Source organism: Columba livia, chromosome 22 (assembly GCF_036013475.1).
Source record: "Columba livia isolate bColLiv1 breed racing homer chromosome 22, bColLiv1.pat.W.v2, whole genome shotgun sequence".
NCBI lineage: Eukaryota > Metazoa > Chordata > Aves > Columbiformes > Columbidae > Columba > Columba livia.
The window spans coordinates 7,229,506-7,243,365 of NC_088623.1; the positions used below are offsets into that span (position 1 = coordinate 7,229,506).

The 13,860-nt window shown below is 58.6% G+C and overlaps 2 protein-coding genes across 2 annotated transcripts; one reads left to right on the top strand and one right to left on the bottom strand.

Annotated features, from left to right (window-relative positions):
• Positions 1-6,994: 6,994 nt before the first annotated feature.
• CLPS (colipase) lies at positions 6,995-8,175 on the bottom strand. The gene is made up of 3 exons (XM_005513686.3): positions 8,017-8,175; positions 7,318-7,440; positions 6,995-7,237 (listed from the first exon to the last, which is right to left on the bottom strand). Exons 1-3 carry the CDS (start codon positions 8,110-8,112, stop codon positions 7,109-7,111), a joined length of 348 nt encoding a protein of 115 aa, XP_005513743.1. The 5' UTR covers positions 8,113-8,175; the 3' UTR covers positions 6,995-7,108.
• A 1,548-nt stretch (positions 8,176-9,723) lies between these two features.
• Positions 9,724-13,778, top strand: LHFPL5 (LHFPL tetraspan subfamily member 5). Its single transcript, XM_005513685.3, has 4 exons — positions 9,724-10,350; positions 12,698-12,934; positions 13,212-13,244; positions 13,485-13,778. Exons 1-3 carry the CDS (start codon positions 9,939-9,941, stop codon positions 13,226-13,228), a joined length of 666 nt encoding a protein of 221 aa, XP_005513742.1. The 5' UTR covers positions 9,724-9,938; the 3' UTR covers positions 13,229-13,244; positions 13,485-13,778.
• The last annotated feature ends 82 nt before the right edge of the window (positions 13,779-13,860 follow it).

Consider the following 13,860-nt stretch of genomic DNA (forward strand, 5'->3'; position numbering starts at 1 on the left):
TTCGTGTAACACCCGCTGTCCAAGGGCACCCCAACTCCAGGACCAACCAGCCCCATGGGATGCCACGGTGATGTCCCAGCCCCATGCAACACCCATGGGTACACCAACCCCGTGCAACCTCGTCGGGGTTTAAGGGAAATTGCACGCTAGAAAGCAAATAATCTTCTGCAGCTGCATTCAGGGAGGCACCCATTTGGAGGACACGGCAGCTGGGACACACAGAAATGTTCCCGCTCAGCATGAAGGAGATAAGCTTTTGGTTTAGAGCCTCAGTATACCATTGAGATTAAAAATAAAGTGCATCTGCCATTAAACGTCTGGTCTCGTCTGATGCACATTCAGCTAATTGCAGCAACTGAACCCAGAGGGGCAACAAAAGCTGGGGGTGGATCACCGGGCAGATTTTAAACACAGTATCTCCCACTATTTTTGTGAAGCTTTTGTTTTTCCTGGGCTTGTATGCATGCAGCTCCCACCCTGCACCCCGATTCCTGCTGTTGATCCAACAAACTGCCCAGGGCCAGGCCCAAGGCAGCGCTGCCCCTGCTCGCTCGCAGGTCTGCTCTTTGATGCTGTTTGCTTTTCCCAGCTGTAATTTAGATACTGATGGCACTCCCTTGGAATCCGCAGTTAAAATTAAAGCCCACTTTATATATTTAAAAAATTATCTTAGTGACATTTCATTTTTTCCTCTCTAAAATAAACCAGGTGAATCTTGCATTTTGGTTTTAAACATTTCCAACCTGGTCTCTGAGCCCTTTAAATTTCCATGTACCAAAGAAATACTGTGTTTCCAATACCAGGAAACCCCGCAGCTCAATTTTGTGCAGGCCCCTTAGATAACACTCAGCCCCCAAAAAAAGTCCCACAGGGCTGACGGCAGCAGCCCAGGCGCCTCCAGCCCGGTTTGCTCTTTCACCACAAAAATGGTCAATTTGTTTGTTTGCATATAATAATAAAAGAAAAATAGATGGGAAGAAAGCACTGAAGTTTTGTTTGTTTGGGTTTTTTAAGACACTTTCCAAATGCTGTGATACCAGCGCCAGATCCTCCAGCTCGCTCTGCGTGGTGAGATGCCCAAACCGCCCTTCACCTTAAGTGCCACGGTCTGCCCTGTTCCTCTCATCCGTGTAACACAACCGGGAGGGGATCTGCTCCATAAATAATCCCGTCCGACGCCGGGGCAGCTGCCAGGGGCACTGCTTGTTCCCCTCGCCATCCAGCTGGCTGCACACGTACCCTGCACCCACCGCACGGCCATCGCCTGGCCCCGAAGGATGTGGGGTCCAGGGAAAAGCCTCACCCCCCCGGAACCGGGGGAAAAACCCTGAGAGCCCCTCTGTCAGTGATGCCCTTCCCTGCAGCGGCCCTCAGGCACCTCGTGTGACCCGAGAGTGGCAATTCCTGAAAAAGAAAAAACATAAAATGCTGGATATTTTTATTCATCCTTGTCTTCTGCTAAAAATACCTGCATTAATCTGCCCTGAGAGCGCGAGGAGAGCCGTCCTTCCACCTCGGCTTCACATCTCAAAGCTGCATCAATCTCTCGAGTGTGGAGAGCTGAGGAAATGGGTTTTCTTCTGGTTTCCTTCTGCGTGTGACAGCACAAATCAATGGCTGTGGTGCCAATCAATGGCCCGGGGCAGATGTCCCTCCTGGGGGACCAAATCTGTCTTTCCTCCCAGTACCCAGATACTCTCCCACTGCACATTTTGGGGAGCAAAGCATCTTTTTGCAGACTGGTGATGCTATGGTCTCGCCCCTCCCACCAAGGCCACCCCTCCAAGGGCCCGGTTTGTCACCCAGGGTGGCCATGCAGCGTGGCGGGACCCAGCAGTGCACTTGTGGGGAGTTGGGTGTTTACGGGAGGTGCAGCTGGGTGTTGCACAACAGGCAGCAGAGTACAGGAGGACACCATGTCCTCGCTGCTGGCCATAGGTGCAGCTGTGCCAGCAGCAGGGACAGACCGTGGGGACATGGGGAGACATGGAGTGACACGGAGATGGCCAGCAAGGCAGGACCACCCACTCAGCATGGGGCCGCATCACCCCCAGTGTGTGCAAAGCAGCCAGCAAGCTGCTTTCTGCATTAAATCCCCCCCCAAATCTTTGTACCGGAGAGGCCACGGGTAGGATGCTGGCTGTGAGCAACAGGCCTGGCCAGCAGCGAACACCAGATCCAGCCCGGGGCAACCGCTCCTCCGACTGCCACCCTGCGTGCTTTGCTCTGGCTCACGGCTCCGGCCATGAAATGCTACAGTTAAAGGGGTTGAGGCAACCCCAGCACACGGGGGGACCCCCAGAGCAGCCCCAGCTCCATTGCAGCCCTGATCCTGCCCTGCTCCCTCCAGCGTGCCCAGGGCTGGCCCTTTCTCCACGCATATCCAACCCATAAATTTCCAGGTTGTGATCCGAATGCCGGCCCCTGTTGCAAAAATCGTCATGCAAGCAGGCAGGGGGGCATCTCCAGCCAGAGGCTTTGCCAGGGCTGGATCTGACCCCAGGTCCCATCTCCGCCGCAGCGCTTCCCCCCGGCACCGAGGACAGCTTTCACCGGCTGAACGGACACCAGTATTTTCCCAGATTATTTCTCCCCTGGGTAAAACCCGCACAATCCCCAGCTGGAGATGAGTGCGGGGGGACACACACGGTCCAGTGCTCCCCCAGCCCTGCTGGAGATCCAACCCTGCAGGATGCAGCAGGACCGGAGCACAGGGAGGATAAATAAAGTCCAGCTTTGCTGTCCTGGCCCGGGGCCACTTCTAACACAAAGTACATTCCGGTCTGGACGTAACGAACTGTACCAGCCTCTGCCGGGGGCGGCCAGGGCTCCTCGCCAGCCCTGCCGGGACGGGGTGTCAGGGTGGGGGGTGCAGGTGTGCAGGGTGCAGCACCCTGGGGGATGCTCAGCCGCGAGGCTGTGCTGTGCAATGGGGATGCATCTGCCAGGAAGATCTGCACCCAAAAATCACCCAGGGGAGACCCTCCTTGCTTGTCCTAATGCTTGTTGGGTGCCTGGGAAGCCCCGGGGTGGGGAGACACCCACCACAGCAGGGACGCCGCACCCGGCAGGGACACGCATAAGGATGAGCCAGACCAGAGCTACAGCTGCATCCCCCCCAAGACCCCCCACTGCGGCTCCCGGGGCTTCGCTCCCAGCCGCAGCACCGCCCGCCCCCCGGGTGGCGGCCGGGGGGGCGGCCGGGCCGGGCCCCGCCCGCAGCAGCACCGGGCGGGCGCGATGCCAGGCGCCCGGCGCAGGGACGCGATGTCCCGGCCGCGGGAGCGCCGGGAACAGCCTGACTCAGCAGCCGGGGAGCGGGTGTGCGCTGGGGCTCCGCGGGCCTTGCCTGCGGGGGGGCTGGCCGCTGCCCCCGGGCACGCGGGCGGGAACCCCCTCCCTGCTGCCGGGCCGACCCGCAGAGCCGGGGGCCCCGGGCTTGGTCCCCGCGGGGTGGGGAGGCACGGTGTGGCCGACAGCATTGCCCCCCAGGATCCCCCCAGCATCACTCCTGGTGTCAACCCCCGTGCCCCTCAACATGGCCCCTCCCCATGGCCCCTGCATTTTCCTCCCACCCCCAGTGTTGCCTTGCTCCCCCAGCCCAGCTAACCAGCATCTTGGGGAACATAATACTAAAAATACCCAGAAAGGGGGATCCCAGCTGGGGGGAAGATCTTCCCTCCACACTGCAAAGGGTCCAGCCCCAGGCTCTCCCTGGACTGACGCAGCCCTTCAGCCTCCATCACCCTCCCTACCTCCCCATATTGCGCCAATTAATTCCTCCAGTAGCACAAATAATTCAGCCAGAGGACTTTTCCCACTTGCGCCCTGCTGGAAAACATCAGGAGGGGTTCTTGAGGTGCCTGCATGTCACCCAGGGCTACCTCTGTGTCCCCCATCCTGCTCACAGCCTCCACTACCGCCCTGAGCGGGGCAGTCCCCACCCTGGGGTGCTTTCCTGGCTGCTCTGGGCTGGGGGAGCATCCTCAAGAGACCCCACCCCAGCCATGCTGCCAGCACCAAGACCAGCCCTGAGGATGCAGGGGGAACAGGGACCCCATATCGTGTTTTGGGGCCTCCCGGGCTGTGGTTTGCCAGGAGCTGGTCCCTGCCCTCCTGCTGGGTCCTTCCCCACTTCCAACCCTTGGAAAAATGTGAGAGTGGAAAAACAGGAGAGCGTCTGACATTGTTCCTTCTGTCACATGCAAAGGCAAAGCCAGAGAGGCCGGGAAAAATCTTCAACAATTGGTTTTGGCAAGAGGCAAACGAGAGCTTTTCATGAATTGTTTTGTCGTTGTTGCTAGAAAGGTTCCTTTTCCTCCAGCGTGAGCTTGAAGGACAGCTGCCCGCCAGCCCCATCCCTAAACCGCCTGCCCAGCACGGCGCAAAATCAGCCCAGACTTAGGAAAATCCATCGGGGCGTCTCAGATCAGGCCTCCACATCTCCGGGGGCTGCAGCTGGGTGCACAGCGGGGAGTCTGCTCTTCATTGTGCCCCCTGGCTTGGAGCTGCCATGGGGATTTCGCTGCTACGGGGGCAGGTTGAGGTGCCCCCACATCAACATGGGTGGTGGGCACAGACTGGGGCACCTCCCCAGGGATCTGGGGTTCTGTGAGCCCACAGTGCTGGCTGGGGCGTCCCACACCCTGCAGGGACGTGCTCCATCCCCACAGCTCCTGCCTCGCAAACACAGAGGCCACCTCCAGCCAAAAGCCGCCCTGGCCCAGGGACACCCCAAGAGAGGCCACTGCTTGGCCATGCCTGGTCAAAACCTGGGGCGAAAGAGGGAGGAAAATAAAATCCACCTCCAAAAGCAAGCAGGCAGCCCCAGATGCCTCTGGGCACCCCTAAACACCTCTGGGGCTTCCCCAAGCAGCCCCGTACATTCCCAGATGCCTCTGGGCAGCCCCTTGGGCATGTTCATACAGCACACGCCTCCCACAAAACACATACACCCCCGCACCCTCCAGCCCCACGAGACCCCCTGACCCTGCGCCACACCAGCCTGCAGCAAACAGGGGAGGGAAATCAGGCTGTACTGCGGTCAAACCAGGAGGGTCGTCCACATCTTTCTATAAAGAAAAAAGACCTTAATAATAAGCAGAGGAAAAGGCAATGTTTTGAAAAAGAAGAAAAGGGTTAAAGCAGCGCAGAGGAGAAGAGGTGAAGGCCGAGAGCTGGCGGAAAGGGGGGGGAGAGAGAGGGAGGAGGGAGGTTGGAGAGAGGGAGGGAGGCTGTGCGAGAACATCCTGTACCCTCCTGGTAAAAACAGCCCAGGCGGGGGGGAGCGGGGGGGGGGGGTGTAGGGATGGGGGGAGGGAAAACTTTCCAGGGCACCCCCCACGATATAAGGGGGAGGACACCGGAGGTAGGGATGGGGGTGTAAAGTGGGGTGCAGCCCTGGTGACGGAGTGAGACCGGGGGGCTGACCCCCCCACGATGCCCCTTCAGCCTAGTACTGCTCCTTGTTGCTTTTTAGCCAGGGGGGGATCCCTGTGCAAAGCTGGGTGGGACAAAGGGGCACCCCAATGTTTTCACCCTTCCATCTACCAGGGTGAAGGAAGATCCCCGGCTGGGGGTGCATCCCTCCCAAGAGCTGGGGGGACACGGGGAGATGCACCCGCCACCAGGGATCTTACTGCAGTAAAATCTGCCTGCACAAGGATGACCAGTTCACTACCCTCCCCCCCAACTCGGGGAACCCCCACCCTGGTGTGGAGCCCCCATCCCTGGGGCTGGCAGCACCCCACACACACTGGGGCCCCTTCCTGTGTTTGTTAAGATGCCGTGAGTCAGGCATCTGGTTTTCGGTTTAAGCCAATATTTACCAGCTGAGAGCTGCCAAAATAAAGCCACCACTTCACCAGTAAATATAGGGCTAAAATGGGGGACCCCTGTTCATGTGTGTCCCCCCCGACCAGCACAGCCACCCCCTTCCCACGTCTCCAGTGTCCCCATCCTCCTCTTGCCAACACAGGGACACCCCGAAAATGGGGACATGACAAAATCCCCATCATATACACCAGGAGTTGCCCCCCCCCGAAACCACCCTTACAAGGAGGGCGTGACCCCCAGAGCAGGGCTCAAGGGCTGTCAGGGCTGTGGGGCTGGGTGCCTTTCAGGCCTGTACCCCCCGTGGCTGAGCTGTCCCTGGGCTGGGGGGTCCCCAGCTGTGGGCTCGTTGTGACTGCCCTCTGCTGGCCCCAGAGCCCAGGCACTGGCCACATCCTGCACCTGCCAAGGATGCAAAGCCCAAGGCAGGGCTGGCCCTGGGCAGCCAGGGCTCCCAGTATCCCCAGTTTGTGTCCTCGGTGGTGCAGGCCTCTCTGGTGTGCTCCTCACTGGTGTGGAACAGCGTGTCGGGCTGAGGACCCCATGCGGACGGTGAGGCCAGGGTCTCCTCCTCACGTTTCCTGCCCCACAGCCCTCGCTCTGCCTGGGGGTGCCTGCCTGCAGCAGGAGGGGGGCTGCTGTTCCCAGTCCCATCCCACACCCAGGAAGACATTGACCTGGCGGCCTCCTGCCACGACCACCATGACAAGACCAAGACCCTCAAGGATTTTTCCACCTACCACAAGTTTTAAACAAAAATCCAGGTCAGCACTTTCGCCTTTTGCAGCTCTGCCGAGCCCGGGGTGCAGGAGCCAGCAGGTCCCTGGAGCAGCCCCAGCCCTGTCCCCACGCTGCCTCTGTGTCCTTACCCACGGTGGAGACCCCTCTGGCTGTGCCACCCTCCCAGCCATGTCCCCAGTGTTGATGCAGAACGTCAAGCTGCTTGTCACCCTTGTCCTGAAAAGAAAGTTTCCTGCAGGACATCCTCATCTGCCCACTGTGGCCCCCCAGCTGCTCCCTTGGCCCAGGTTATTATACAATTGCATATGATATGCACACACATGTAGGTAAGGCCATCATGTCTCTGCAGCTTTTGCTGGGATCTTCTGGCCCTGCTCCTCCCGTCCCAGGCCAGAGGGGATATATGGAGTGAAGACACCACTTTGCAGCTCAGCAGATGCTCTTTACTCAACGCGCCTGCAGCCAGGGCAGCACGGGCAGACCTGGGCATCCTTGAGGAGGGGAAAGGCAGGACAGCACCAGGGGGTCTCCTCCTTCACCGTGACCCATTGGGATCCGTGCAGATGCCAAAGTCACTGTTGGTGACAGAGCCTACGATGGTCCTATCAACGTCACAGGTCAAGCCTCTCTCGCAAGGACACCGGTAGTAGACCCCATAGATGCTCTGCAGGGAACCAAGGCACAGCGCAGTGCAGGGGACATGCCCCTGTCCCCAGCCACCCCTGGGAGCAGGGGAGAACGTACCTTTGGGGAGCAATCCTGGGACTCTGCTGCCTTCGGTGCACAACGGGCCAGGCTCAGGCCATCCTGCCGGTGGCAGCAGCCACTCTCGCACTGGGCGCTCTGCAGGCACAGCTCCCCGGTGCTCTGCACCGCAAAGCGAGGCGTGAGCACCAGGTCCCCCCTTAATCCTCCCAGCCACAGGCCTGGTGGGTTTGGGTGGGTGTCGGAGGCTGTCTCTGTCTTTCAGGAGGGGCTCAGAAACACCGCCAGCACGCCCGAGCCTCCCACCCTGCAGGATTTCCTCAGTTCGGCCCAAAATACCACCTGCTGAAGTGCTGCTTTCTGCTTGGCTCACAGGAGTAGGGCTGAGGCACTGCAGGGAAAGTGTCCCCCCATTCCCCACAAGCTCACCAAGGAGGGAGTCCTGGCTGGCACAGGCAGCTGTGAGCTTCAGTCACATCCACTTTCAGGCTTCCCTGTTCCTTTATACAGCTGCTTTCCCAGGCTCTGAGATCCCTCACAACCCTAGAAAACCCAGCATACCCTCCCCACCTGCCTCAGCTTCCCCAGCTGCAATAAGTTTTGTTCTCAGTGGCTGCAGCTGCTGCCAGACACCAAAGCAGCACGGGTCTCTTCAATGCCTCAGTGTGCCATATGCCCCATTGTAGTGCTTGGGGCATTGCCCAGCTGTGGCGAGGATGGGGCGAGTGTCGCTCTTACCAAGTTGAAGATGAGCCCTCGCTGGTGTGGCGCCGGCAGCACTGGAGCCAGGAGCAGCAGGACCAGAAGCAGGCAGAGGGCCGTCGCCTTGGCCATGGTGGGCTTGATCTTGTCTCTGCTGCAGGACCGGCAGGTGCTTTATAGCGGGCGACTCTGTCAGCTGATGTGGCTGCTCCTATCACACCCCAACTCGTGGCATTGGGGCAGCGCCACAGCACCCTGCCCAGGGCAGGAGAACAGCGATGCCCACATGGCCATATGGTGCCACAATGGGCACGTCTTGCCCTGTGCCCAGGTGGCTGGCTGTCCTGCAACAGAGATGCCAGCCTGCCTGTTGGCAGCTCCTTTGAAGTAAACACAAAGGAATGGCTCTGCTGTGCTTCCCCCAGGGGGGACTTGCAGCCCTCTCTCCTCTCCCTCACCCAGGCTGCAGGGAGCCACGGAGCTGAGGTTCTCTGAGATGCCCTCCTCGCTGGGCGTTGCTGGTGGGTTCATGGGCAAAGCAAGATCCAGTGCCGTGGCAGGAACTCTGCTTTGCGGGAAAGCGCTCACCCCTGGATCTTCCATCACTTGAGCATTATGGTCACAGATACCAATAAACCCGCTCCAGAAAGTCCAAAGTGTGGGAGGAGCAAACCCATTCCCCCTGCCAGTGTCCTGCTGGCCTTGCTCAGTGCTCCAAAGCCCACTGAGGTGCCCAGCCCGTGGACCATCACCGCACCCTACCCTGCCAGGTATTTGCTCTGAACGTTTCAGTGCTTGGGTGATGCAGCCGATGAAAGGAAAACAGCCCTGGGAACAGCACGGCTTTTCGCACCTGCATTGGCCCAGCTGCTCTTGGCAACAGTTAACACGCGGGCAGCCCTGACCTTTGGTGGCTGCAGGGGTGGCACTGAGGCTGGCACTGCTGTGGGGTGGCTGTCACACTGGGACACGGCATCTGGACCCCAGAGCAGGAGATGAGCCTCTGCGGTCCCTCAGGACGCAGGACTGATGTGGCTCCTGGAGAAAGGTCCCAAGTGCCCACAGCCTGTCAGGGCAGGCCCTGGGCTGACCACACTCCTCTGGCAGTGGGACACGGGGGCCAGAAGAGACTCAGTTCTGCCCCAGGTTGGCAAGCTGGGGTGTCCTGGTAGCAGGATGAGCCGTTTCTCTTTCTGCAGTGGTGCTGTGGGGACAGTTCTCTCCCCGCCCTGTGTGCAGCCCCAGCCAGCCCTTGAGCTGACAGGGGGGTCCAAGGTCCCACAGCCCCCCACTACAATAATGCAGCACCCCGTGCACCCCCCTCCAGTGGGGAAGACCCTGGTGACACCAGCGGGGAGGGCAGAGGGGAGCAGCTGAGAGACGCAGCATTTGGGACACATCCTGGAGCACACAGCACAGGCCAGGTGGATCCTGGGAATCATGGCACAGCCCCTGGCACATCCTGGGGGGCAAGACCCATCCTGGGGCACACACACTTCCTGACACACATCCTGAGGGTGCATGGCACATCCCAGAGCACACAGCGATGCACGTACTGCATCCCAGGGTGGATCCTAGGGCACGTGGTGGAGGAACAGGGCGCATCCCGAGGGAGCACCGCAGGGGCACGGGGCACACGCTGAGGGCACAGCCCGGGGGCACGCGGCTCATCGCAGGCGCATCTCCCGGGGACACAGGGCACACCCTAGGGGTGCATCTCGGAGGTGCACGGCACATCCTGGGGACGCACAACTCATCCCCAGGCCGCATCCCGAGCCGCGCCGCTCCGCTCCTCCCGGGTCCTCCCCGGGTCGTGGCGGGGGGGTGGGTCGCGCCGCCGCCCCCCGGGGCGGTGCAGCCGCAGCGCCCGCCGCCGCCGGAGCCTCCTGCCGCCGCTCTCGGGCGGGCGGGGCGGCGCCGGGCGCCCGGGGAGCGGAGCCGGAGCCGGCGCCCTGGCCATGCCCCAGCTGCTGCCGGCGCAGGAGGCGGCGCGGATCTACCACACCAACTACGTGAGGAACGCGCGGGCCATGGGGGTGCTCTGGGCCCTCTTCACTCTCTGCTTCTCCATCCTGATGGTGGTGACCTTCATCCAGCCATACTGGATTGGCGACAGCATCGACACACCTCAGGCTGGCTACTTCGGCCTTTTCTCCTACTGCATTGGAAACGCACTCACCGGGGAGCTCATCTGCAAGGGCAGCCCCCTTGACTTTGGCACCATCCCCTCTAGCGCCTTCAAAACTGCCATGTTCTTCATAGGCATCTCCACCTTCCTCATCATCGGCTCCATCCTCTGCTTCAGCCTTTTCTTCTTCTGCAATGCAGCCACTGTCTATAAAGTCTGCGCCTGGATGCAGCTGGCGGCAGGTGAGCGAAGCTGGGGATGATGCACGGGGGGCTGGGGACTGCTGATGGCCCAGCCAGAACTGCTTTTCCTTCTCTGTCCCCACCCTGACTCTGCCATGGTGGGGAGGTGGCCAGGAAAGGGACATAACATAATTTCCGTGCTCCATTTACTCCCCCTTACTGGTTACAAGTGGGGAATTTGCATAAGTAAAGCAGCTGAGACCCAGCAGACTCATTGCACATAGGCGATGCTGCGTCCATGTGCTGCTGCTCCTGCTGCAAAACCACGTGGCACCACCAGCCCAGCCATGCCCATCCCTGCTTTCCTGAGGCAGCTTTGCCCTGGCTGCCGCCCAGCGCCACCGCCGCTCCTGCTCAGCCCCACGGTGCGGCGGGGTCGTGGCTTCAGAGCATCACTGCCAGAGCACCAAAGGCTGCAGGGCCAGGGCTCCCTGATGTGTTAGGGCTCCTGCAGGAATTAAGCAGGGAGGCAGTGACAACATTTGCTGGCTTATCTTGTACCTACAATACCCTCTGCAGCAACTGTTAAATCCCTGAGCTTGGGGGAAGACGTACCATGGGAGGGGGAGAGGGAGGAGAGGACCGACTGTAGAACTTCGTGCCATCACCAACGCTTCCCTACCGTCCTCACATCCCTCTGTTCACCCCTGTAGATCACCAGCCTTCCCCACCCCTCCCCCAACGCAGCCAGACACCCGAGACACCGGGTAACCCAGCTCCTGCCTTTGCAGCCCCAGCTGAAACCCAACCCAGCCCTTTGCTACTCCTGCATCATTCATGCTGGACTGGCCGCAGCCCCCGCCAGCCCCAGGAGCCCCTGTGGGAGGAGGGCATAGGGGTTGCACCAGCTCCCGGCTAAAGCAGCAAGCTCAAGCAAAGATTTAGATAAGAGGCTTGTGGCAGCTCAGCCTCCTGGGGAGCCAGAGCAGCAAAAGGCTTTGCTGTTGTATTTGGAGCTTTTATGTACATTTTTGCACTGGATGGGGAGAGAAACACAGCGCAGGCAGCTCTAGCCAGGTGGACAAACCCAAATCATCCTGACAGCCCAGTTTCTTGGCATCACTCAGGCTCTTGGGAGCTTTTGAGCTGCCCCCGGGCAATGCAGGTACTGCTGCTTTCCTGGGAGTTATTTTAAAAAGGGGGCAGGTGATGGGAGGATCGATTTTCTGGCCTTTGCTCTGTGCCAGGGTGCATTTTCACAGCTGAAGAGATTTATTACCAGCTTACCCCATTTTCCTGTGCTCTTCCTCTCTGTTAGCTACAGGGAAGAGTAATTAAATACAGGTGAAACCAGCTACTTCTTAATGGAGAGAAAGGCTCTCTGCAGCCCAGGAGGGCCTCAGACCTGGGCAAAACCACATAAAAGTGCAGTTACTTCCATGCTTTGCACCAAGATGACAGTGGAGAACATGAAGAGCCTTCATTAATCGCATCCCAAAGCCTTAAAGATGAGCTTGGTTCTTTTCCATCCTGTGCCTGGTCACTCCTCTTGTCCAGCAAATAGATCAATTTCTCTGTGTGGGGAAACAAAAGAAAAACACTTCTGAGATTTTGGGCCATGAGCTGCTTGGCAGAAGACGATGCTTCAGCAGCCTGCGCTGGGTTTGCCGCACAGGCAACACGCCGAGGCCGTCGCGGCCGGGCTGGCGCTGACGCTGTGCGCCGCGGCCAGGGCTGAGAACAGCTGCGGGAGGAGCTGGTGGCTCATGGCTGGGCTGGAACCAGTGCAGCTGAACAAGCAGAATTAATCTGCCTTGCAAAGCTGCTGCTGACAGCAGCTCTACTTTAGCAAACCGTAAGCCAAAATCCAGCTAAGCTCGGGGCACTATCAAGGTTCTCCACCTCACACACACTAAACCCATCCCGGTTTTGTTTGGAGAAAATATTTCTTTGGAGTGGCATGGCCAGGGATGCGTGCGGGGGCGGAGGAGATGTTGCCTGGGCAACGCAGCGGCGGGAGCAGCGTGCGCATCCTGCTCCTCCCCGGCTGCAGCAGCGTGAGCGAGCAGAGCCCACGTGTGACAGGCAACTGCAGGGCATGGGGAGAGCTTAAGCCTAGCTAGCCAGTCTGTAGTATTTTATCTGTTTGTAACATTGTGGTTGTGGCCAGATGCAACTGTGCCATGCTCCTCTACATCCAGTACCAGCTCAGCAGGCAGTTTGCAGCCACTGTACTCATAGAATCATTTTGGTTGGAAGAGACCCTCAAGAACATTGAGTGCAACCATTAACCCACCCCTGGCACTAACCCCTGTCCCCGAGAGCCTCATATCCCCATCTGTTCAACCCCTCCAGGGATGGTGACTCCACCACTGCCCCGGGCAGTAACACCTCCCTCTCTCCACAGCTACCGGGCTGATGATCGGTTGCCTGATCTACCCCGACGGCTGGGACTCCAGCGAGGTGAAGCGCATGTGTGGGGACAAGACAGACAAATACACACTGGGCGCCTGCACTGTGCGCTGGGCCTACATCCTCTGCATCATTGGCATCCTCGACGCTCTCATACTCTCCTTCCTGGCCTTTGTGTTGGGGAACCGGCAGGACAATCTCCTCCCGGCCGATTTTAAAGTGGAAAATAAAGGTAAAGGGAAGCAAAGCTGAGCTCTGAGCCCCCATCCTCCTGCAGGGCCTCGCCATCCCACAGCTCACTGCTGTTGTTTGGGAACCAGCAGGAGGCTGAAGCAGCACAAAGCAGGAGCCCAAACTGAGCCAGGCTACATTTTGCACACCTGGGGCTTTCTCCCCATCCCATTTTAAAATGTTTTACCCCTTTTTGAAAACAAACCTGAAAAACAAAGCTGCCCCTTAAGTTTTATACTATACCCCATTAACACTCAAATTATCTTTTTGTGTTACAGAAGAGGGCAATGACTGACAGAGCTGATCACCACGTAAGTGACACCTACAGTGATTTTAAACATTTATTCCCAGCACACAGAATGTTCCTGTTGTATTTTAATTACTAAAGGATTGACAACCATATTGATTTTGGTGCCATAGCCACATCGGATTCAGTTGTGATTAAAGGGGAAATGGTCTTTTCCTTTGCCTCCTGAAACCAGGAAAACCTCAAAGTTGAAAGTTGAAGCCGCTCCCTGTGGCAGCAGCTGACCCGTTCTTTCTCTTCCCAGGTACACCTGGAAGCTGCTTTTCCATCAGCCCTTTTCTTTAAACTGACTTTCCCAGGAAACAAAAACTTACAACTTCTGGATTTTCTACAACCGCTCTTTCCACCTAAGGCGCTGCTACCAGCTCGCGGCACTCACGGCCTTGGGGCGAGAGGAAGAGCCCAAACGGGACACAAGTGTTGGGCTTCGAGTCCATCAGCAAACCTGGAGAAAAGCAGGATGACAATGTGTTTCTTCCTGGGGTTTGTACAGCTTCTTTCAAGGAAATTACTTCTGAATAAAAATACACATTTTGGATTTTGTGCTAGTCTCCTTGGGGCCACCCCAGGCTGTACATGAAAAAATATAACCCACACAATTCCTCGTAAAGCCATGAAGC

Coding starts and splice junctions, on each gene's coding strand:
- CLPS (XM_005513686.3), bottom strand. CDS start 8,112: ATGGCCAAGGCGACGGCCCTCTGCCTGCTTCTGGTCCTGCTGCTCCTG. Junction 7,441..8,016: donor GAGGGCTCATCTTCAACTTG/GTAAGAGCGACA, acceptor TTTGCGGTGCAG/AGCACCGGGGAGCTGTGCCT. Junction 7,238..7,317: donor CCCAGGATTGCTCCCCAAAG/GTACGTTCTCCC, acceptor GGTTCCCTGCAG/AGCATCTATGGGGTCTACTA.
- LHFPL5 (XM_005513685.3), top strand. CDS start 9,939: ATGCCCCAGCTGCTGCCGGCGCAGGAGGCGGCGCGGATCTACCACACC. Junction 10,351..12,697: donor CTGGATGCAGCTGGCGGCAG/GTGAGCGAAGCT, acceptor CTCTCTCCACAG/CTACCGGGCTGATGATCGGT.